The 25,421-nt window shown below is 36.3% G+C and overlaps 1 protein-coding gene across 1 annotated transcript in view; it reads right to left on the minus strand.

The window, feature by feature from the left end:
• The window catches only part of LOC108711350 (protein FAM189A1), a 323,792-nt gene that overhangs the window by 30,320 nt on the left and 268,051 nt on the right, over nt 1–25,421 (minus strand). Inside the window, exons 6-7 of the mRNA XM_018253002.2 lie at nt 9,511–9,671; nt 6,749–6,884 (exon numbers count right to left, since the gene is read on the minus strand). Of these exons, the coding sequence (XP_018108491.1) occupies nt 6,749–6,884; nt 9,511–9,671 (297 nt within the window). The remainder of the gene's footprint in view (nt 1–6,748; nt 6,885–9,510; nt 9,672–25,421) is intronic.

Raw genomic sequence — 25,421 nt, forward strand, 5'->3', positions numbered from 1 at the left:
AAGAGAATCAATTTCATTTTTGGATTTAGTTTTCAGTTACCTGTTTTCTTTAGTATTTGGCTTGTGCTTTATAAAGCTAGCCAGTATTTTGCTTTTAAATCCAATTCATAGTGGTATAACTCACACTTGATATATTTTATCATCATACCGAATGGATAAAAATTAAATTTTAATCTTCACTTTTATAAGGACACATTGCTTGTAATTAAGGGAAAGGTGCTGAGATAATGGAGAAGAAATGTAGATGACAGAGGAAACAAAGTCAAGCATTTGGTTTAGTATATAGCAAAATTTACAAATAAAAAAAAAAGCAATTTCAGGAATTCCATAAAAAAGAATTGTAGCATTAGGCAGTTTTAAGCTAAAAAAAAAAACCGAAGGTGTGTTTCTAATAGGCATTGACCAATGTAAACCTCTCAGTCATATAAGTCAGTGTTAGGAAAACTCATAAAGGTCCTTTCTAAATATTTCTTCAGTTTGATCCCTCGTCCAGTGTCGAACTGGAGTGTTTGAGTTCCACCAGGGCCATCACCACCAGGACCGGACTCCCCACACAAGTTGCAAAATCCTCCACATGTTACCAGCCTACATCTAGTCCTCCCCCCAACCCCCACGCTCGCAGCATTGCATCACATTCCTCTGACTTGAATTTGGGGTAAGAGAGGAGCACGCAATGTTCCTGGTTATGAGTGGGGTGTGGGGTCAGTCTGATGCTACCTTCATCTCCAAACTTGCTTCTAAAAAATGAATCCCCAGTTATTAGCAGTATTTCAGATTAAAAGAATCGCCTGTAGAAAAGAGAGGGATCTACAAGAAGCAGCCAACCCTTGCATTTCTATCCATTTATAGTGCTCAAATGTGAAAATTTGTTAATTTAGGTCTGGGTCGCAAGTTTGCTAGAAGAATGTTTCAATTATTGGAAACACACAGGGGCTCATTTAGAAACTTTGCGCAGGGCAGATTGGTTTGCACAGTGAATATATTTGCCCTGCACATCGTTACATTTATAAAGCTGAATACGAGTGTGCAAACAGAATTGTGATTTTTTTTTCATAATGTGAATGTCTATAAGAGCTTTTTAAATATGGCAAAAATCGCAAATTGCGAATATAACGTGCACACTCTGCAATTCAACCATTAGCAAATAAATATGCGCTGGTTGAACTTTATTAATGACCAACACAGAGGGGCCCATTTACTTAGTTCGAGTGAAGGAATAGAGGAAAAATAAGTTCGAATTTCGAATGGTCGAATATGGCTACTTCGACCTTCGACTACGACCTTCGACTTCGAATCAAACGTTTCGAACTAAAAATTGTTCGACTATTCGACCATTCGATAGTCGAAGTACTGTCCCCATAGGCTTCCTAACAATTTCCTGATCGAATGAATATCCTTCGATCGATGGATTAAAATCCTTTGAATCGTTCGATCGTAGGAATAGCGCAAAATCCTTCGATTTCGATATTCGAAGTCGAAGGATTTTACTTCGACGGTCGAATATCGAGGGTTAATTAACCCTCGATATTCGACCCTAGGTAAATGTGCCCCAGAGTATTGGTGTTATATCTACCGCTCTCTCGCAACTTCACTTTTACTGCAATGGTGGTGCACATTTCACAATACAGCAACAAAATTTTTTAACCCCTTGGACATACCTATTAAACAAGTCCCACAAATAGAGTCCAATTACATTGAAAAAGTCTTTCATAATATGTAGTGAAAGTCCGCAAATCCAATAGTTCTTTAGCAGTATTTCATAATAAATAGCAGAAAAAAGTGGATTTGTGGACTTTCACTACATATTATGAAAAGACTTTTTCAATGTAATTGGACTCTATTTGTGGGACTTGTTGAATAGGGATGTCCAAGGGGTAAAAAAATTCTTGGTGTACTGTGAAGAATGGATTGTGGGAGAAAAGGTGGGGTTTTGCACATATAGGTATGTGTCACACTTGAAATTGTATCCTGATAAAGGGAGGTTAAGCCCCCCTGAAACGTTGATCTGGTGGTATATTAATAAAAAGATGGGCCACGTCCCCGACTGGAAACACACAGAGACACTAATTGATGAATCACTTAATAAACCAGTATTTAAATTTTCCAATTTTCAGTGTTTTAGGTGAACAGAAAATAAACAGCTCATGAGCATGTTTTATGCATTTTTATGCGTACACTAAGTACAATGCTATTTCCAGTGTTGAAATGAATATAACATTACAGGAGTCATTTATGACCACAAGCGCAGTTGCATTCTGAAAAAAAATGCACTTCCATATTCTTGTGCTCACAAGCCTTGCCTTCCTCCTGCCTCCTGTTTTAAATCAAGTGTTGTTGTGCAAATTCACACTGGGGAACCCTGTAGCTAAGATTGTCCATATGTACTCAATGTTATAAACTGGGAGCTATAACATGCATGGAGGGAAGGCGACCCCAGAATTACCAACAACATTGATCTGTTTTTTTTCCCAAGGTTCCCATAGCACTTTTGTCAATAGACAGAACTGACTTAATCAGACTTTAATGTCGTTATTGAAGTCATAACATCCACAGTATAAAAAATTTGTGTGATAACTTGCACGTGATATACCAAAGTAGACATTTGCTTCCATATTAGTGTGTACCATTCAAGTTGCCCCAGATGCTACTCAGTGGCTGCCCACAATAAAAATGGAATTCTGAGGGTAAACACTGCATTGTGAGGGGAAAATGTGGTGATTTGACTCTAAATTCTGCACAGTCTTTTTACACAATGCAAGCAAAGCTTTAAAAGCATTGCCAAATGTAAATATTTCTGGGGAACACCCCTTAGTGTCCTTTGATTGTTTGCAATACCTAGGCTGTAGATAGTACTGGTATTTGCCTTCAGGTTTCAGTCTGTCTCAGCCATGCTGGGATTGGAAAGGCTGGAATGAGGTTCAAATTTCTTCTGACCTTTCCAATAAACTTGCTGCTGAGCAATGACTAAATCACTGAAAGTAAATAATGGAACAGCGCAAACAAATGGTATATGCTGTCTGTCAGAAAATGTAAGTAGTGATGGTTGCACTTTATAAATTTAAAACAGTGCATCACCTGCAATGTTCAATGTTCTTGTACACATGCTTGACATTACTTGGGAATCAAGAACAAAAAGTAGCTGTATATAGAGCCAGGCAGGGCCTGAAACATTATTGTTTCTCTGCTTGTTTGTATTATATATTTAACATTTTCTTATGCCTTTATCATGCCTTTCTTTGAGTCTAGAACATGTTTAGTAAAGTCCAGTGAAGAACTGTATTCAAAGAAAATATAATGAAAACTCTAGACATGTACAGTATATAATTTATCGTCACTTATGTGAACATTCATGTGCCTTACATCACACACAAACATACTTATATTTAATATATGCAGTCATTACAAAGACCAAGTAGCTGTTGGGAGTTGGATCCCACAATAGGAGATGCTGGTACACTTTTTTGTGTAATGATGTAATGATGCCCTCGAGGGCTGCTCCGCCATGTAATGCATTTGGAACTTTCTGTCAATTACCATAATGCAATTCTAGAGCTAGAAATTCCCATTTGCATAACTCACATTTTGCTGTAATCATGTAATCTGTAATCATATTCCTTTTTAACTATATGTAAAATTAATCTGTCAGTGTTGTCTTTATACCAGACAGTCCCCCTGACTAGCTGGCACAAACACCTTCTACTATATGCCTATGCCTTTGCAAACACAGTGTTTAGAAACGCAGTACCACAATGAAATATTATCGTAATAACTAAGTAGCTCTAGTGATTAATGAGAAATATTTATTCTCAATTTTCCTAATTTTTAAAATAATTCAGTAGCTATTTGGATTATAAAATATATATATATATATATTATATTTTTAGACCAAATTATCCCAAATTGTACATACTGTATATACCATACTTACATAAATTCATGCATATATGTATATATTTAGCAATATACTAGGAAACTGCTTTCTCTGGTCATATACAGTATAATCAAATGCCAGACACAGAGTGCATTGGTGAGTATATTGTATATAATGTAATTCAAATATATACTTTTATATGTAACTAGACTCTATAATCCTTTTAGCACAGCTTCTCTGCCATACAAAGAAGGATTTTTATTAAATTACAGTTCGATGTTCTTTCATCAACTGACACAAACCAGTCAAAAGAAACAATGTTAACAGGTCTACAAATGATGCAACTAAAACAGGTATTGGACCTGTTATCTAGAATGCTTGGGACCTGAGGTTTCCAAATGAGGGATCTTTCCATAAATTGGAACATCATACCTTAAGTTTGTTAAAATCATTTAAAACATGAAAAAAACCCAATAGGATTGTTTTCACACCAATAAGGATTAATTAATTTTAGTAGGGGTCAAGTACAGGGTACTGTTTTATTATTACAGAGAAAAATGAAAAAGGTTTTAACATTTTGAATTATCTACTTATAATAGAGTCTATGGGAGACAACCTTATAAAAGTTTGATGTGCAAACTACATATGATGATCTTCTATTATGCTAACTGTTTATTAGAGAAAAAAATGTTCCTGATCTCTTCCAAACATGGTGCCTGGACAGCTACTTAGATTGACAGGGGGTGGGCAGGGGATACCTCCCATCCCATTGGTTGATGTCCCATCCCATTGGTTGATGTGGCAGACAAGGGGTGAATAATAAAGCTGTAGCGATAGGCGAATTTATTCGCCAGACGCGAATTTGCGTCGAATTCCCACGATTCGCGAAACCGCCACGAAAATTCGCCAGCGTCAAAAAAAAAAAAAAGGACACCGGCATCAAAAACGAGACGCTGGCACCATTTCACCGAATTTTTTGCCGTTTCGCGAATTTTGCCGGAAATTCGCGAGTTTTTCGGCGAAGCAAAATGCCCCAAATTCACTATAAAGCTATCTAAGATTATTTTTCTGGTGCAACAGACCATGTTTTTTTCCAGACACAGACCATATCGCAAAATTTGAGTGCAGATTCGCAAAAAATGTTGCCACTGGATAAGCTGTGAATTTTGTTGCAAAACTGTACAGGCCAAAATATGTTTTTTTTCTCAACCCTAGTAGCAAGATCCATTGAAGGAAAATCGTGATACAAATGAAAATCTTACTTGCAGCTCAAAATGTAATTAGAATTGTGTGAATAGTGTCCTCGTTTCTAAGCATTACACAATGTACTATGAGAATTCTGTCTGGATGAACAATGCATATTGTAGGCAAACAGGATCCCTGTGAGTATAAATAATGCAAGCTTGAAATAAGGTAGTAATCATTTATATTACATCAATTTAAAAATGCAATTAGTATAACAGTAAAACAAATGGAATTTTCACCAACTTCTATTAAACAGAAATTATTACTCTCTGAGTTGCTGCTCAACTTTCCAGCACACACATATTAAGTATTCGTTTGGAATTTATCTTCCCCTGTTGCAAAGTATTTTGCTACCATGTGTTACTAGGGCAGCTTAAATAATTGAGTTTTTAAGAAAATAAATGGTTAAGCTTTTAAGTTGATCACATCTAAATAACTTTTAAAATGAACATGTTTGGATATTCCAGCATAAATCGTGATCTAAAACGATGACTGCATTGAACTATTATTAAATACAAACTTTGCTTTTTATCAGGGTCAGTAAAGGAACAGTTTGTCATAAAAATGAAAGCATTATCAAGATAGAGCAATTAACTTCCGAGAATATGGCCTGCGTTGACTTACTGTGCTCAGCACTTGTCTATTTGATCCTCACCTGCAACAGCTAATGAGATGTTATTTCGTAAGCGTGAGCAAGAGTACTGGCGAGTGTGTTACCCAATCACTCCCAGGTGATCGAATCATGTCTTTCTCAGCTTCTACTGGGGGTAACAATAGTCTAAGTATGTTCACTACCTCCGAGGGTGATCTTGGTCGCAGACTTTTAGTGGTCGGCACGCGCGGAATGATACGCTATCACCAGATCCCTCACCAGACGATTCACCGCCAGCGAAATAACATTTGCGAAAATCTGGTTGCACAAATTCGCCAGCAAAAATTCGGCGCGGCAGATTTACCAAAATAACACCAAAATGGCTACACGTCATTCGCGTCCTTTTTTTTTGCCATACACCCTCCATTTAACCACCCGAGTCTCCGAGGGCCAAAAATATCGGTAGCCGGTCGCTAGTCCAACCAAAAGAGCTGCCACGCGGGAACGGGGAGAGGGTCGAAAAGACGGGGGAGGAGAACCGCTGGAGTCAAATATCCATATGTACCGGCGTCTATTTTCAAACACAAATATTTATACGCCGTTTTAGCCAAAAATTTATCTGTTCGGGGGGAGAACGTATTTGCGAAATTTTTACGGCGAAGCGATATATGCTCGGCACAAACCGAAATCGCCCATCACTAATTGAATGTACAATACATGATATAATAGATAAATACAGGTTATGGGACCTAGTTATCCATTCGTAACACTGAATCTATTTCATTGGCAGTTAGTTTGCGCAAGTGGAGTTCGGGCTACAACACTCTTTTGTTTCTAGCTAGGTTTTGTTTCCATAAATGGAATGCATATGACCTAGGGAATATATAACTATGCTCATTCAATTTTTACAAAGAAGCTTCCATTTAATTTAATCCACATGTTTCACGAGCGTTGTGTAGATTATACTTTGTGTGTTTTGTTTGTGCCTCCATCACCTTTAGAGTATCTGAAAAATAATTATAGCGATTTGAACTTCCTACCTGGCTAGCAGGGGTTTGCCCAATGACAGCTTCATAGGGAGGCGGCAGCTCAGACGGATATAAAATCCCAGGACTGTTTATGGAAACATCATATAATACACTAAAGGGAGAATGGGGGAAATCCAGATGAAGTCCTCTGAAGAGAAAAAAAATGCGTCCTGTTACATGCAGGAAATCTCAATAATATAATATGCACATTTGAGAATATACGAAATTGTCCCAATGCTTTCTTCAGGATGGAATATCTAGTATATCTATGCATGCAGTTTTTTTTGTCAGAACCGCAATAGAATATTTTTCCATAATATAACATCACAGTCTTGCCATGAAACAAAGAGTGCTTTATATAGTTGAAAACAAAAGTTTGTGCACCCTTTGCCTTTCATATATAGTTATTTTCTTTTTTATAAATTGCTTTATTAAAAGTAGAAAACAACTACTGCGGGAATCTGTGTGTTAAAGGGAATGTATGGTCAAAAATGTAAATCCCCTTTGGCTTTGGGGAGTGAATATAAGGATTTTTCCAATTGCAAATAATTTTTCTTTAGTAGGCGTTTTTTAGTTGATCGCAGCGCAATCATATCCCCCACATACCTGCTCAAGCTGCAGCAGCGCGCAAAACCTTCACAGCCCATGGACATCTCTACTGTTTGGCCTGTGTGCCTCTTCTGCTAGTCCCGCCCACCTACCAATGAAAAATGAGTAGGCAGTCTTGTTTGCAAATATCAATGTGCCTCACCGTCACTTCCACCATCACTGCCTAGTCATTTTTCATTGGTAGGCGGGCAGGGCTAGCAAAAGAGGCAGGCGGGCCAAAAAGAAGAGACGCCACGGGCCATGAAGGTTTTGTGCGATGATGCAGCATGAGCAGTTATGTGGGGGGGATATGATTGTGCTGCGATCAACTAAAAAACAGCTACTAAAAAATAATTATTTGCAATTGGAAAAATCCTTATATTCACTCCCCAAAGCCAAAGGGGATTTAAATGTTTGACCATACACCCCCTTTCAAAAAGAAAACATTTTCTAAACATGAGTGCACAGTTAAATTTTATTTCACAAACTTTAGGAATAAGGAAAATAGTCATTGTGGCAAGTACAAATATTTGGACAGCCTTAGTCGGTGGGATCCATTTTTCGTATTTGGCAATGTTTATTGCTTCCTGTGCCACTAACTGCTGCACAAAGCTGCACTTGAAACCATATAGGATCTACCCCCCAACAGTTGGCAAGTTATTTTTTGTTATTCATATACTGCTCCTTTTTTCTCCAAATAAACTTTTGATGATTGTGACCAAAGAGTTACATTTCGACTTCATAAGTAAAAAGCACTTGTTTTCAAAAGGCTTTTGGCTGTTGGCATACTTCATACTACCTTTGATGTTTGTGACGATGTTGCAGGTAAGGCTTCCTCCTGATTGAATTTTATGAAGTTCATATTTGCACAACCAAAGCTGCAACAAGGAACCGTCCAACACCACTCCTGCCACTTCTTCCTGTATGTCCTTTGCAGTCATATGAGGCTTTGCCTTTTATGGTCTTGGTCAGATCTTGCCTATATCTCCCCTTAATTGCCATGTATTGATAATATATTTACAGTCCAAATTGCAAGCTGGAAGTGTTCTGTAATTTTTTTTATAGCATTTCACTGCTATATAGGCATGGCTTTATTTTCAGATCCTCACTCTTGCTTAGAGGATCATGGCTGTTGAGCGACAGCCTAAAAATGGGATGTCAGAGATGTTTTTAAGCTCTGCAATTGTCAAAAAGTAACAGCTTCTAATGACTATTAAGGCCTAATGAAGTAATTAGGGCCTGGGACCTTGCAAAAATATTGAATATCACTGCACAAGTGGAAGGCCATCCAAACGTTTGCACATGCCACAAGTACTATTTACTTTTACCCATGTTTTAAAGATAGTAAAATAAAATCTAACTTTGCATTTACATTTGCAAATATTTTTTTTCTACATACCGATTCCTTCAGTAGTTGTTTCACTTAAATATGAAATTCAACTATATTTGCAATTCCCTCTTTAGAAATTCCAAGGGGCAGATTTACTATGGGTCGAATTTTTTAAAAAAAACTTAAAAATTCGACCCTTGAATTTAAATCCTTCGACTTTGAATATCGAAGTCGAAGGATTTTTAGCATATTTGATCGATCGAACGATCAAATAGAAATTGAACGATTTTTAGCGATCGATCGAAGGATTTCTAATCGATCAAAAAAACGTAGAAAAGTGCTGTGGAAGGTCCCCATAGGCTAACATTGCACTTCGGTAGCTTTAATTTGGCGAAGTATGAAGTTGAAGTTTATTTTAAAGAGACAGTACTTCGATTATCAAAGGGTCGAATATTCAAACAATTTTTACTTCGAATCGAAGTCGAAGTAAATTCAAAGTCATAGTATCCTATTCGATGGTCGAAGTATCCAAAAAATGACTTCAAAATTCTAACTTTTTTAACTTTGAAAATTCACTCGAGCTTAGTAAATCTGCCCTTAAATGTGGAAAGTGAAATTAAAGTATTTTAGATTAAGAAGGTGTAAAACTTGGTGACTCTTTGAAATGGTTGAATAATTTTCCTCCTGAAGATGTAAGGGGTCAATATTGGCAAATGGCATGCAAGAACAAGTATTTTTAATATGCACAAAGCCATTCTGGAAATGGACAGGTAATATTTTTCTCTAGGTAACAGATAAGGAACCATAAAGTTATCTTACTTTAGTGTTAATGAAAACCATCAAATGGCTTACTTACCTTTGCACCTCCAAAACTGGTGTACAGGTGTACTCAGGAGGGTAATATGGCGGAGGTGGAATTGGTGGAATGAACTCATCAAAATCCAGAGTTTGGTGGAAAATAGTTCCATGGGGCACCATGCAGTCCATATTTGTAGAGTGCCCTCTTTGTGGCAAAAACTGGAAAACAAATGATAGCAACTATTAGTAAAAAAACATTTAAAGGAATCAAAACACTAAAAAGAAATCTAGATAGAAATGCCATATTTCTATATTTTATAAACTGAACTGCAGCATCCTAAAGGTCCAGAATCTCTATAACATTAATGATACCAAGTTGACACAGGAGCTCACCATCTTGGGTTTTGTTAGTGACGCTGTACATGTTCAGTGGGCTCTGGGCAGATGTTGAGTAGCTAAGCTTAGAGGTCATTGCAAATCATCAAGCAGAAAATTATGTTTGCATGTCATATATGCTTATGCTAAAGAGCTGATAATTAAATTCTGATGCTAATTGCACGGGTTTCTGAGCTTCAATATAATGTGAATCTGAATTAATTATTAATTAGCCTCATATAGTAACATTCATTATTACCCCTGCTGCATGTCTAAACATGTCAAGGCTCCTCTAGACTTCTTGTACCACTGAAACATATTGAATACAGGGATATTTTTGGGGCCATGTATTTTTTTAATTCAGTAATAAACATATTACAGCAGCCAGACAAGAAAAATAAAATGGTGAAGTCTTTAAATATTCTTGGAGGTTGTATGACCAATTTTTATGGTGTAATTTTTATTTATAAATTACATTGTTTAAACTGCAAATAATTCACTCTACCATATAGAATCTTATTCCTGAACTAACAAGTATATTTTTTTAGTTCTAATACTGGTGTGTAGGTAGTAGTGATGTGCAGGTCGCATTTTCCTCAACCTGCCCCATACCCTTCCAACCTGAACATGGTCCGGCCCACTCCGTCCCCTCTATTTATAGATCCGCCCAGCCCCGCCCTACAGTGACATCACAAAAGGGGCGGGGTGGGGCAGGCATGAGTCTATAAATTGACAGGCTGGAAGTTTGATGTTGCAGGTGGGGAGAGTGGAAGAGAGTGACCCCAAAATTATTTGCGGCAGCCAGCTAAACACAAACAACCTGCGGCTTTTGGGCTGGCCCGCACATCACTAGTAGGCAGCGATCTCAGGTCATTTTGTCTCCTCCTATGCTTTCAGACTTCATGATGGAACTGCTTTCAGTTAAGCTGTTGTTTTTCCTACTCAATGTAACTGAAGGAGTCACAGTAGGACTTTTTACTATACATTCTTTGATCTATGAGGGAGTTATTTTCTCATGTCAGGGAGCTTGTTACCTTCCCATTGTTCTATGAATAGGCTGCTTGGGGGAGGAGGGAGGGGTAATATCACTAACTTGCAGTGCAGAGTGACATTTATCAGAGCATAAGTCACATGACTGGGGGCACCTGGGAAACAGACAATACGTCTAGCCCCATGTCAGATTTCAGAATTAAATATAAAGAAAATCTGTTTGCTCCTTTAAATACAGATTTTAGTGCAGAAGTCTGCTGGAGCAGCACTATTAACTGATGCGTTTTGGGAAAAAACACATATTTTCCCATGACAGAATCTCTTTGGCTCAGAAACAATGGCTCAGAGTCTAAATGGGTGGGTGATTATGTATGGAACCGGGATATCTGTAGCACTGCAATAGATTTTTAAAAAATGTAGATTCAAAAATTATTTTTTATGAGTATTTGAATGCTAATGCAATTTTGTCATTACTTGTCCTTTAAGTCATTCACAAGCTATAAAATAGAGCTGCATAGAAATGATGTCAGAAAAAGGTTTTAAACTAGATGGGGTGTTTATCTGCAATAAGACCGCTTTTCAGCCAACCTGGGAACCATTTTATCTGTAAGATTTTTATTTGAAAGTAGTGAAATTTGAGTGTGTGTATGGGGTTGGGGGTTTGACATAAATATGGAATGTTCAGAAAGCTACTAAAGGTCAGATTCAGTGTGATGTTATAGCGTATAGAGCTGACTCTTCACAACTGACAGTTCCATAAAATTTAGTTCATGCACATTTGAAGACATAGCTAATCCTATCAACATAATTGTTAATGTTTGCCAATTAGCGCCGTTTTTATTGGCCAGCATCAATGTAACTTCATTATCCATGCTCCACCGGTCAGAATGACACTCTTGAATGCATCTATTAATTTCCGCATGGAACCTTGTAATGCAAGAGTGTCGGGAGCACTGTAAATGCAGTAGCATCAGAAAATAATACAATTACAAAGGGAAACAGAGGTCTAATGAGCCTGAGAGCATGTTAAACTGGTACATATCATAGAAGGAACTGTTCAGTAGAGCAAATTAAATGTGGACTGGTGACCCCTTCATTGTGTTCTGCATTGGAAAAAAATCATAGCTAAAGCCAATCGAAGAGGACAGCTTTTCTTATTCTCCCCCAGGCAAGGTTCTGCTGTCATGTCACTTTTGTTGGATCACTTGCAGGCTAAGTCTTTAGCTCTTCCCTTTAGAAGCAAGTGATCTAATACTGTTTGCTGAAGGCAAAGTTTTGTATTGTGCTTGAACAACTGCTTTCGTGTTTGCTCTGCTGTCTGCTTGCATTACTGTCAGCTATATGCCACCCAATGAACAATTATAGTAACAAAACAGGTATAGAGTACAACACAACAGAGAAAACATTTTTTGTTCATCTTTTAACAAATCATATGAGCTCCTGCTAATGAAAGCCTTTAATTAGAGCCCTATTAATTTTAAATGTGAACTTTTGATTGGACGAGTGACTGTATCACTTGCCTGATACAGATTTATGGTGAAATTTGTGTTTTCAGGGGTGACGAAAACTTTCCAAATCTGTGATAGAATTTTATAATGCATTTTTTTCAACAAAACCCTGCACTGACTCCAAAGTATAGCTCCTATGGAAATTCACTATTTGAGTGTTGAGAGATTCTGTAAAAAATATCTCAAAAAATGTAAACAAGTTGAAGGTTAATTTTTACAATTAAATATCACCAAGTTACTTTGCATTATTGAGCCTTTTTAGATTTATTGGACAAGTAAAGTACAATTTACTGCAGCAGGCGGTGCTAACTTTTTTAGTGTGAGATTGTGCACCTCTTCTGTAAAAGATGCACCAACCTGGGCACTTTACCTCTGAGCAATGTGTTGCAATTTCTACAATTGTCTCAGGAATCTTGCTTGTTTTATTTTGTTTAGTAGAGCATCACACCATAGTGAAAAGTAAGCTATTGCAGTGAATTACGTTTTCCTTATTTAAAGTTAGGAGGTTGTTCTCAGATGAAGCTAACGATTCTTACATTTTTTCCACAGCCAACATTGAAAACTGCTTATATAGACCTCTCCACGAAAACGGCAACACCATCTTGACTGATAGCGGTCATGACTTAACAGGTAGACATTGCACAGAAAGAGATGGGTAAAGGGAAAGTCATGCCCACCACTACAATTTAAACCGTTAGAAGGGGGTGCAATGAGGCTGTGACCACAAAATTCATATAGACAAAGACACCCGTAATCAATATATTAAGGGCATTGAGACATGTTGTGTATTAAGATACTAAAAATGACTTACCCTTTAAACAAAACAGGAATTGTTGCATATATTGCAATATATTTAAGCTGGCCAACTACATCAAAGTCATCCCTGGTCTGGCCAGTCCTACACTCAACTTTCATCTGATTAATTAAGGAGTCTACTGCTTCATTATACATTTTACACAGGGACTATGTTTTACCAGGGATGACTTTGATGCAGTTTGGCAGGTTAAATATATTGCAATATATGGACAAACAATCTCTGTTTTGTTTGACGGGGAGGGAATTTTTGGTAGCTGTTATACAAAATGTCTTTATCTTGATATTGATATCTATTGATTATGGGTGGAAGCAGAGGACCTCTTTTCTGACAGAAAGAGTTAGGTCCTTAATATACAAGGACTCTTGTCCTTGAACCATTAGCAGCCAACAACAACAGGAAGCAGTTAAGGTGAAAAGGGGTCTGTTTATCTGTAATCATCATCAACTATATTAAGTGATACGACCACTGAGGTTAAAGGTCTGTCACAAGACTGATCAAAATGTATAAGATGCAAGAGATGTTTGGATGAAGCGAAAGTAAGGGTAAGTGTGGGAAGATTAAGAATTGCCTAATGAGATATTAATGCTGCAGACATGTGTCTCAAGGAACAGAAGGGAGTTGCAGCCTTTCCCCCTTGGGTTTTCATTTATCAATCCGTGTTAAGGGAAAAATGTGGCATAACTTATTATTCTTACTGCCAGTGTCAAAAGAATTTCTGGCTAAGAATAATGATACGCAGACTGATGATAAATGTGTGGAAGATACATGGAGGTATATCCCAATAATTGTTTGCAAGCATTACGTATTTTGCAAATTAGGGGAAGAGATTTACAGGCTTGATATTATTCTAGAGGTTTATTAGAATTTCAGAGGCATAGCATGGTTAATTATGAAGAATCTAAAAAATAATAACTATGATGAAACATTTCCCAGAATCTGGCAGTATGGTACTATGAAAGATCTAGTATATTGGGTAATTCTGGGGGTGCCTCACAGAAGCTTAAATACTAGTCAGAGTTAGATAGATCATTTATGTAACAGAAAATATGCTGGGCATTTAATGAAAAAGCTGTGATTGTAGCAATCTGGTATTAAGAGGTGATTGTTAAAAACCGTCAGTTTAGTGAGCTTTCCAAACTGCTACATTTGTTAAAAATGTTTCCAAAAAAGGTGTAAGGATTTTTACTTTCCTTGGGTTGAGGGTTCTGATTTTAATCAGGTTGATAATATATTATTGGTGAATGATCATTTTACAAAATTGAAAATGGTTGTTTGATAAAGCTGCAGGCCAATTTGATTTTCTTCCACTTGAGAATTTTACGTACAGTTGTGCATGGGAGGCTTTGTATGCGTTGAGCACTTGAAAGAGTCCAACTTGGGGAAGTGACAGAGGTGCAATGAATGTGGGTTTATAAAAAAATTACAATGAGTTCAATAGAGAATGTACAATTCCCTAACATTCAGCATTGGCTTTGGTGGCATACATAAAGTATGCCATAGCAAGTACCAAATCCAATTAATATCTTTGTTGGTACATCCAGTTCCCACAGTGTCTTGGTTAGTACATGTACTAATTGAAGACAAAGGAACCTGGGCCTCACAAACAGGGCAAGTGCCAGGAAATGAATGAAATTTATTTAGAAGGAACTGCACAATGTTTTGCAGAAAATAATTCTTCAGGTGAAGAAGAGGTTCCCCTTTGTGGCAAAAATCAAAAAGGGCACTCTTTAAGTATATTTTTTCTCTCTTGTATCAGAATGTGCTTTCATTATTATACCAAAGAGAGCCAGTTCAGTTGCATATGCCAGTTTGTCAAATACTTTAATATCCAAAGGTGCTGATGAAGCACCATTTATAATTGTATCAGTTAATTCTTGGTCAAGATTTTTTTCCCAGGCAAAATTGTGGGTCATTCACAACAGGAAAAAAAAACAGATGACTTGCAAATTTATGTACACCACAGGTCATCCATGGGCCCCTCTACAGAGGAAGCAGACCCAGCCACCTCCACAGAAAGAGGGTCTGCTTTCTCTGTAGTTACACCACTGGTTTTAGCTCTTTTTCGTTTCTATCTCAGGATTTTTTTTTTTCAATCTCAAGTTAAAGTTTTTTTTAATATCTCAGGGTAAGTTTGTTAAACACTTGGCACATACTCATGTTCTTACTTCCCTCTAACAGTTCTGTAGTGAACTTAAAGTATCATTCTAGCATGGATTAGTCCATAAGATTTCTTGTTTGTAGGTCCTGCTGGTTCACACAAGTATCTTGTTTTGTTATCTGGACTTGGGTCGATTTGTAAGAACACCATTCCTCTTTGATTAACAAAACACAGGTCTTCGTGTAATTCAAATCTTCTTGGAGCAACTGCTGAAACCTAAGCATTGAAATTTAGATACTGTCCTCAATTCTGTCCAAGAAAAAAACATCCAAAAATGTATGCTCGCGTTTGTTTCAAGAGTAAATAAACTGGGAAGAATTGTCTTTAGGCATTTGCCCATATTGACAGTTGGCAAGTCGTTACAAAAAATAAAAAAGTTATAGGAATTATATTAGTATTTGGAAGTATGGAATTAATTTATTGATGATGGCATGCCGGTTTGGCAGGGCTAGTTTATGGATGATACGAATTTAAAATTGGTATTATTGCAGTTGTTTGGGGATTTTTTTATTGGTTATTCAATTGTGATAATCCAAGTGTAATCTTATCTGTTGACTATACAAAAATCTATACAAAATATACCAATGCAGTTGTTGAAACTCAATTACAGTTTTAAAGGTTTTGAGATTTGGCAACAGAAGTTAATGAGGAGTGAACGTTATATTAGTCAGTTGATTCTGAGGTTTTCTCTATTGAGTCTTGCAGTGCTACAAACCAAATAGCACATATTTTTAGTTCCAGAACGATATGGTTGATTTGTACTTTGGCTACTTGAGCATGTGGCTGTAAGTTTTGTGTTCTGCTTAAGGGAAGATAATCTATGCTAAGCTAGGGTCATAGAAGGAATTTGCTTTTTCTTGAGAATAGCAGGTGAAATACAGCTGTTTTTCTGTTAAGCAAATAACTAACAGCTGTAAAAGGTGGTTTGTCAAAGCAGATGACAGGAACCAATTTCTGAAGTTAAGATTACTGTTCACATCATTGCATAGAGTTTGCTGTTCGAAGTGTAACGAAGTGTTATAAAGTATTATTTGCATTGCCGTTCATTGTGGCATTGCACATCAGGGACTTGGAGGCTGATAATAAAAACTTTGTGTTGCATTGAAAAGAAGAGTTTTTATATTCAGATGGGGTAGAAATTTGTTAAAGGGGGAACTATCGTGAACATTTAAATTTAATATAACCTTCAGCACACTGAAATAAGACACTTCCTAAATATAATCAATTAATAATTCTGTACCCTTTCTGAAATAATCAAGTTTATCCTCACTATCCCTCTCTCAGCATCTGTTTTTCTTCATTCTGTCTTCATTTAGGAGTTGGGTGTCAGATGAATGATTAAATATATTTTACAGCGGGCTCCTTTTGCCAACAGATGTTTTAGTGCTCACTCTATTAAAATCACCAGAAATCTTGTCTCACTACATGCAGAATTTGTGCAAAAAGCAGTTATTTTCTCAGATTTTGTTTGCACTGGAATCTGTTATTTGAGTGGGCTCTAATACATCAGCTATGAACCGGAGCTCCCTATAAGATATATTGGATCATTTATCTGACACCCAACTGCTACATAAAGACAAAATATTTTTTTTTAAGGTTTGCTTATGTTCACATGATCTAACAGCTAATACTCTTCACATTGCCTTTAGAAAAAGCACATTTATGTAAAGCAGTATCTTTTTTCAGAAGACGGAGAACATAAAGTTTCAAGCTTTACGTTCATTCACTAGCTATATTTCAGAAAAGAATGCCAAGTATATCATATTTATACAATATAGAGGGAAAAATGTCAAGTATATCATATTTATATAATATAGTCAATACTTCTTTGCAATGTTTGTACGATTTGCATGGGTTCAGTCTCTTCAATTCAAGCCTTTGAAGAAAGATGAATACAGATCATTTTAAATTCATGCCCTTGCTAAGTGCATCAGCCATAAAAAGAAGGAGATTGTGTAAATGTTACATGAATTTCAGTACTGGTCTGGACAAACTTACTTAATTAATGTCTTTCAAAACATGGTGGCAAGGCCTACTTTTGTACTAGGAGGGTCATCCTCAAAAAATGATTTTGCATAGTATGATGGTGGGGTGTATGTCACCTATTTTGCATGGACAGTTTGGCTGTAAAGTGGCAATACATGGCAAGGGTTTAAACATCTTCAACAGATTAATATGTTCAGTACATATACATCAAGGATGTCCCAACAGAAACACCCAGCTATTGCTAGATACTGGCTTACAAGTGCAGAGATAGGATAAGATGTTGTGCTAGTGCTCCATGAGGTAGTTTGGTGGTAGGTCAGTTAATAAAATAAATATTTCAGAAACAGAGAAAGTTTAAAGTCACACGTATTGTGTTTTTCTTTGAGAAGTGTATGAACTATACTCACATTGAGTATAGTCAATAATACACTATCTTATAGATGAAAAGTAAGAGTAAAGTGGTGTATAGCTAGATATAACAGTAGCTGAGTAATTTGTAGTTTTCTACCAAGCAAATGCTTTATGTCTTTTGTATGATCTTCTGTGTTTTGATGCAATAGGAGATTTCAACCCATTTTTTTCAAAATTTTTTGATCCTTTTTTATTGAGACGATATTCTGTATTTTGTATTTTCACCTCTCTCATAGTTTGACCTCCCTTTGATAAAATGAAGTTTCACTACTTTACTATTGAAGGGAACAGTATAACCTATCTGTGAATCTTCTACACAATGCTCATGTGAATGGAGTTACATAAGCTGGTGGTCGATATCACAAATTTGGATGAAGCCACAAAGCAATATAGATGCAATTTTTTCATGGGAGTAAAGGCTTTTCAGCTTTGCTTCTCTGTCCAATTTTAAATTCAGCTGCAAGCAATTTCTCCCTCTGTATAAAAATAAAGCTATTTTCATGGTTTCTACATCAAGAAGAAAAGTATATACATCTTTATGAGACAGTTCATTCTGTAAATAATACCTTGTTTTATGCAGAGAGTCTTATTTTTTTGGGGCATATTTACTAAAGAGTGAATTGTTTAACGCCACCAAAGTTTGCCTCAATACTTTAGCTGTATTTTCACAAAACATTGCATTTGTACATAAAATGGCAAGTACACAGTTGAGAATGTAATGTGCCAAAATGTTGCTGGCTTAATGATCTGTGAAACGTCACCTGCGTATTTTCCCCCATACAATTGTCACTTGGGAATTTATGCCATGAAGAAATGAAATATGTGGGATATTATATTAGGTGATTAGGGATATTAGGTGGATACTGATGTAGTTAACGAGATGCAAAAGTGGCTGTTTTCTCTCTATAATGGTATTTCACAAGCCTGAATCTAGTGAAATTCCTCTTGGCAAAAAAATTGTTCTTGCACTCATGATAACTTGATATTTGAGAGTTAATTCAAACTGGCGGAATTTTAAGTGGAGGAAAAATGCAAATATCTGCCAGTGCAAGTTTACTACACCAAAACCTGACGTTCTTGCATGCTAGCAAATTGCCAGTGTTGAGACTAATTTTCATTTTTGGTTAAAATACACCACATTTCTAATTTTTTGTCTTTAGTAAATATGTTCTTTTGTATCGTACAGTCACAGTACCCTTTAAGGCAATAAAGACACTTTCCCTGTGGACTCATGGGGGTAGCAGAATATGTGTTTCACAAGCCTGAAGGTGTAGGGCAGCATTGAGTAACTTTTTGAATTTAATCAAATTGTACTGCTGCCATCCACTTCCTCCCTTAAACTTAGGGGGTTATTTACCAAACTCCGAATGCAAAAATCATGAAAAATTCATAATCTTTTTTATAAAATCGTACTTTTAAAAAATCACGAATTTTCCGGAATTTATTAAACCCGGAGGATGGAAAAGTCAGAATCTGAAAATCCGGCATCTCAGATCTGTTGAGGTTGCATATATAGGTGGCCATACACGGAGAGAACTGCTTGTTTGGCGATGTCGCCAAACGAGCGGATCTTTCCCCGATATGCGCACCTTGAGGTGGGCAATATCGGGCTGATCCGATCATGGGCCCTAGGGCCCAATGATCAGATCCTAAGAACGGGAACGGGCGGTCGAATCGCGGGACCACATCAATGAACAGATGCGGCCGCGATCTGAAGGGATTTTTAGTCCCATCCGATCGAGATCTGGCTGACTTTCGGCCAGATCTCGATCGGGGAAGCCTCGGGGGCCCCCATACATGGGCCAATAAGCTGCCGACAGCAGCTTATTGGCAGCTTTTATCGGCCCGTGTATGGCCACCTTAAGTCAATGAGAGAAGAACCAAAGATTTTTTGATGTGCGTTGGGTTTCGTGCAATACCCCAAAGTTTTCTGAGTTCTTGGGCAAAAAGCATAAGAAATCTGAGTTTTCGGGTGAAAATTTTGTAAAAATCATGAAAACCTGAGGAAAAATCTGAAAAAAACGTGAAAAAAGGATTTTTTTCCCGCAAAGCAAATTTTTGGGAAAATTTAATAATAAATAAGCATAAAAATGTAATCAGAGTTTGTAGCAGAAAATACTGAGATAAATTCGGACTTTAATAAATAACCCCTATAGTGTTCATTGTAGAGGCTCTATGAATGCATAACTCTTATACAGGGACTTCTAGGACTTTAGACCCATTTGGAATAGCAATCTGTTTACAGCACTACTAATTAAGTGGTGATGAAAATAAAAAATAAAATGTGATTTGTACCTTTCTACCTACTTACATTTGGTGCATTTGTTATTATCCCATTGACATGGTTCCTACAACATACCATTTATTTTGTTTGGATAAAAGGTGCCGTGGTTTGTGCCAGAGATCTGGGAAAGTGCAGTTTATATGTAATGATGAAAAACATTGAGGAAAATAGCAATTTATTAGCAAATTTTCCTCTCATCTTCTAGCTGCCATTTTTACAGCTAAAATAGAAGAGCACAAGTCTGCCAAAATTAATTTAAACCGATGGACACATCGGTGCAGTTTGTTTGTATCAAAATATTTATTTCACACCACTTACCCAAGTATTCTCAATGTAACCCTTTAGTGCTAATCTAAAATAAAAAATAAATCTATCCAAAAGAATGGAAAAAAATCGTGAAATTTCTGACATGCATGAAATAAGGCTCAAAATAGTGAGATAAAATCTTAAATTTGATTAATCTCTCCCTTTTTTGTAAATGTGTGTGCGTACAAACCTGCTTGCAGTAAAGTATAAGGGATGTAAAACTGCCAATTATTCTACTTATCTAAGTTTGTATATTATATTTTTCTCCTGTTTAAACCCAATAACAAAATCCAAAAGTTCATTCTGTGCATTCTGTATGTATCAGAGCTCAGGAATCAAGTCTAGTACTATTCCCCTCAGTATAACAATTCCATGGCTATGGCTAATGTAAAACAAAATAATTCTTAAATATTTCATTAACATTGTGCATATTGTGTACAGAACTGTATCTATTCTATTTATTTCAAAATTATCAAATTATTTGAATGATAAATTAATTATAAATATAATTAAAATGAAATAATAAAATTAATAGTAAATAACATCTCTCCTTACATACTCCCCTTTCCCAGTGAAAGAAGCTTTAGTAGAACAAAGCAGACACTGCTATTTAGGAAAGGCAGAGGCTCAAGTTATGTCTGTGAAGTGCACGGAGAAGGGCAATAATGTGTGCGGGAAGTGAAGCATTTCTGGGAAGTCAGCTCGTTATAATGATTTACATTATTTTAATCAGCTAATTGAAATACTGAAACTTGAGCACTATTGAAGCAAATTGTTTAAAATTGCACATTATATCCATGCAATCATTCTTCCTGTAAAATGTGCCTTTGAGAATGAAAAGGTAATGATGAAAATATATCAACTGATTCTGTTTTAAAAATATATTATAGACAATAACACAATATACTCTGTTACTGGTACATACACAAAGATACTAGTGGGTTGAATAAAATGTGCATGACTGTTTGTAGGGTGCACTTGGAGTCCTACATTCTCTCCTACCAGTCCCCAATTGCCTCTGCCCCATGTATGGTCAGCATGCAGTGTTACACATATTTGCCTGTTCTTGGCTATAGTTTTGTATCATCCTTGCCTGCACCTCGTTTATCAGCTCTTATCCCTGAAGTAAGTAGGTTCCCGACAGAGGCAACCAGTGAGTATTACAATGAGGTCAGTTATTCTAAACTAAAGCTGTACAAAGAACATTCCAGTAAAGGTAACTGGAAATTTGTAATTATTATGTAGATTTATGCAATGTCAATACCAAACATTAATTAACAGAGGTGTTAGAAAATAATTTTTACATTTTGTCACTGGTCTGTCATCATTTTATTGGGCTGTTATTGTCATAATTTAGTGATTTTTATTGGTTTTAACCATGTATGCCACCACTTCCCTTTTTTGCTTGCTCTCTGGCCGGAAACAAGCTTAAAGAAGACCTAAAGCCTAACTAAAGAAGTAGGCTAGAAATGTAGTACATTATGTTTTGGGGTTCTGTACCAGCCCAAGGCAATCACAGCCCTTTAGTTGTAAAGATTTGTGCCTCCAAAGATGCCCCAGTAGCTCCCCATCTTCTTTTCTGCTGATTCACTGCACATGCTCTGTGCAGATGTTGGTTACTGAGCAATAGCAGGGACCAACAACAAATATACTGTAAATACAGGATATGTCACAATATAAGGATGATTATTATTTAATACAGATAATTACTATGTCAGCTCAGAAACCAGTGCAACTAGCATCAGAAAATAATAATCAGACTTGTAGTATCAGTTTATATTACAATTCTCATTTTCTGCATGTAAATTTGCGACAACCCCTAAGCTTAGTTTCTCAACAGCTGCTCAGAGTCCACTGTGCATGTGAGTGTCAGACACTTTCCAAGATGGTGACCCCCTGTGAAATCCTGGATCATTGCTGCTATTGAGATGCTGAAACTGTAGACTAGTACAATAAGTTCAGAATGTAAAATATGGCATGTTTAACCATATTCATTTTTAGGATTTAGTTCTCCTTTAATGTTTCACTACAGCAGTTGGATTATTGGTGCTAGGGATTGATGAAATTATGATGAAATAATAATAATAATAACCACCCACCAATGACGGTTAATTGTCTGTACCCCAAATTCTTTCCTTATATACGCATAGACAAAACCTAGGCCAGGTGGGTGCAGGAAATATAATTGTTGCTCTATAAAGTCATATTAAACTGTGTTCACATAATGCCAAGGCCCTGCTGCCAGAGGCTAATATATCAACACCACTTAGGGCACGAGATAGAATTGTAGCTACAGAACTGCACATACACACCATAGCTATATTTTAGTAGCATTAGACCACAAGGCTTGCAAACTGTTGGGCACAAAAAAAACGTTATTTTGTGCAAGATGTTTTCCAGAAATGCTTGCACCTGCTCATATGTAAGGAGTGTCTTGACCATGTATGGCAATTCCGTGTACTTTTTTGTATATAAACTTGGTCAAATAGGCGTGACATTTGAAGCTCTCCGTGTCATACTTGCTAAGTGTGACATTGTGACAAGCTTCCCAAGATTCCAAATGTTTTGTCTAATAAATAAATCAGTTATTCTGAAGAACCTTTCTCGTCTTGGAATCTTTTTTAAATAACGCGGTTCTGGTAAGCAAATTACCAACAGGATCAGTGATTTTTTTGTGAAGGAGAGTGAAAGAGGTATAGTAATTTTTATTCTAAAATATAATTGACAACATTACAGTAATAATGCCTAGGGCAGGCTTTGGTGATGTTCCATAATGATTATGTGGAGATAATGCTTGGCAATAAAGTATATTATGCAGATAAGGGGAGCATATGCTGTGATAAGTTTCTGTTCTAAGGTAGATAAAAAAAAAAATATATATATATATATATATATATATATATATATTGTGTAATTGTTTGAGCTCTGTACTGTAGCCTATTGAATGCAGTTGCCAAGGCAACCTCATTACTTTTGTCCGACGACTTAAGGTCTGGGATCCAGAGATTGTTTCAAACTGCCACCCATCATCCTGAGCTCAGTAGAAGACAGATAACCATATTAGATATCATCGGGATGATGGTTTCTATGGACAGTAATGTCAAAAAAGTGAATTTATAAAACATATAATACAGTATCTAAGAAAAATCTATTCCCACTTGAATACATAAAAGGATTAAAGATAGCAAGTACAATTATTGCCTAGTGGAAAACCAAGGATATACAGTAATTACAGCTCCAACAAGTCCAGTACACCAAAACATTCATTTAGTTAGAACATAAATGTCCATTATCAACTTTTAGAAAAGGCTAGTACTGAATAACATTTTCAAAAATTCTGGAAGATTGTCTAAATGAGTATAAAATAATATAGCATACCTATAGATATAAAGTATTTGTTACAGGTAACTATTTTAACCATTTTAAAACTGTATAAAAAAACATGGGATAGCGCTTTTATTAATAACTATCCAATACCGGTGATGGAATACACATTATATACCTTTAATTTAAGAATATCTCTGGAAAATAAGGAAATTACAGGTTTCAGGTTATCAGTTTAAGGATGTAGGTAAGGATAATGTAAGGAAAGATAATTGCCAACGCTCTCTAACAGCTGACCTGTAAATGGTTAATTCTGATTGGTTGCTTAAGTTATCCCTTAAATGCAATCACTTCACAGAACACTTTGGGGCAGATTGAACTATGTGTGCAATTAGAACTAGTGATGAGAGAATTTGACCTTTCAGTTTGCCGAAGTATTTGCGAAAAGGCTAAAAATGTTGTTGTAGGGACTTTTTGTAGCAGAAGTCTATGAGCGAATTTTTGATGAGCAGCCCTGTTGGCAGCACCCCCCAGTTATTATTCCACTGCCCCTCTGAGCAATGGAATGGCACTCTAGTAAACTATTCCATGCTAGGCCATTCGCCAAATCTACTATAGCCATGTCCCATTCTGGCCAAAATACACCCATGATCCACCCAAACCACACCACCTTCAAGGCTTGAGAGGCCACCTGCCACATTTCCTGACTGGTTCACCCCCCCCTGTCCTTTACTCATGGCAACTGCTCTTGTGCTACTTTATCTCAAAGATTTGTTTCTTGAGAGTAAGTTCTTCATTTACAATTCAAGGAGTAGATGAAATATCATTTTAAACACAAATAAAATCCATTGGACAGCCCCTGAAAATGTTACAGACTCTGTTACAAACTAATGGAGGCATAGGTAAAACACACTATATCGAATATATTTACAAGGTATTAAAAATTAATGTAAATATATATATATATATATATATATATATATATATATATTTACATTTATATATAATACTTTATTTAACCAATCAATGTTTCGACCCTCACAGGGGTCTTTATCAATATATATACCAGAAATTGTTCCTGTCACCCACATGAACAACACATACTGCTAGCATAAATTTGTGCCCATTTATATATGATACAGGGCATGTGTGCCATTTAAAGGTGGTATTGTGTAAAGGCACATGCCGCACGCCTGTGAGCTGTGTTTTGCTTCTTGCATTTGATTTTAATTTGGTGCAAGGCACATGGCACAGTTTGCCCCTGCCATAGGTACAGCAGAGGAACAGCAGTTTTTAGAGGGTTACACAAATGAATGTATTTTAAAAATGGTAACACCAATGCACCTTATAAAAATACATGTAATTACTAAAAACAAATATAGGTAAAATTGCTCAGAGCTCTCTTCAAAGCATTATTGCAATTTAAATCATTTCGTTTTCAAGATTATAGCAATTTTTAAACTGGTAATCTGTGTATATCTTAATGACTAGAAAGTAATAAATTTTTATAAATTGCAAAAGTGCTTAGAAGGGTTATTTGAGCAATTTTGCATGTATTTGTTTTCAGGGTTAATATTTGATTTAAATTCAAATTCTATGAGTTCTAGTTATTCTAGTTCATAATTTCATATATACTTCAATATTTCAATAGCCTGGTTGAAGTTCTTTATGCATTTATATTATTGCACCAAAATCAGCCCATAGTGGAAGTTTAACAATTTCCCATGATTTTAATTAAAATGCTGCCAAACGTATTCCCCAACAATGTATGACTACTTTGAGAGCAATGAATGCTGAATGCCTGACCTGC

Source organism: Xenopus laevis, chromosome 3L (assembly GCF_017654675.1).
Source record: "Xenopus laevis strain J_2021 chromosome 3L, Xenopus_laevis_v10.1, whole genome shotgun sequence".
Taxonomy (NCBI): domain Eukaryota; kingdom Metazoa; phylum Chordata; class Amphibia; order Anura; family Pipidae; genus Xenopus; species Xenopus laevis.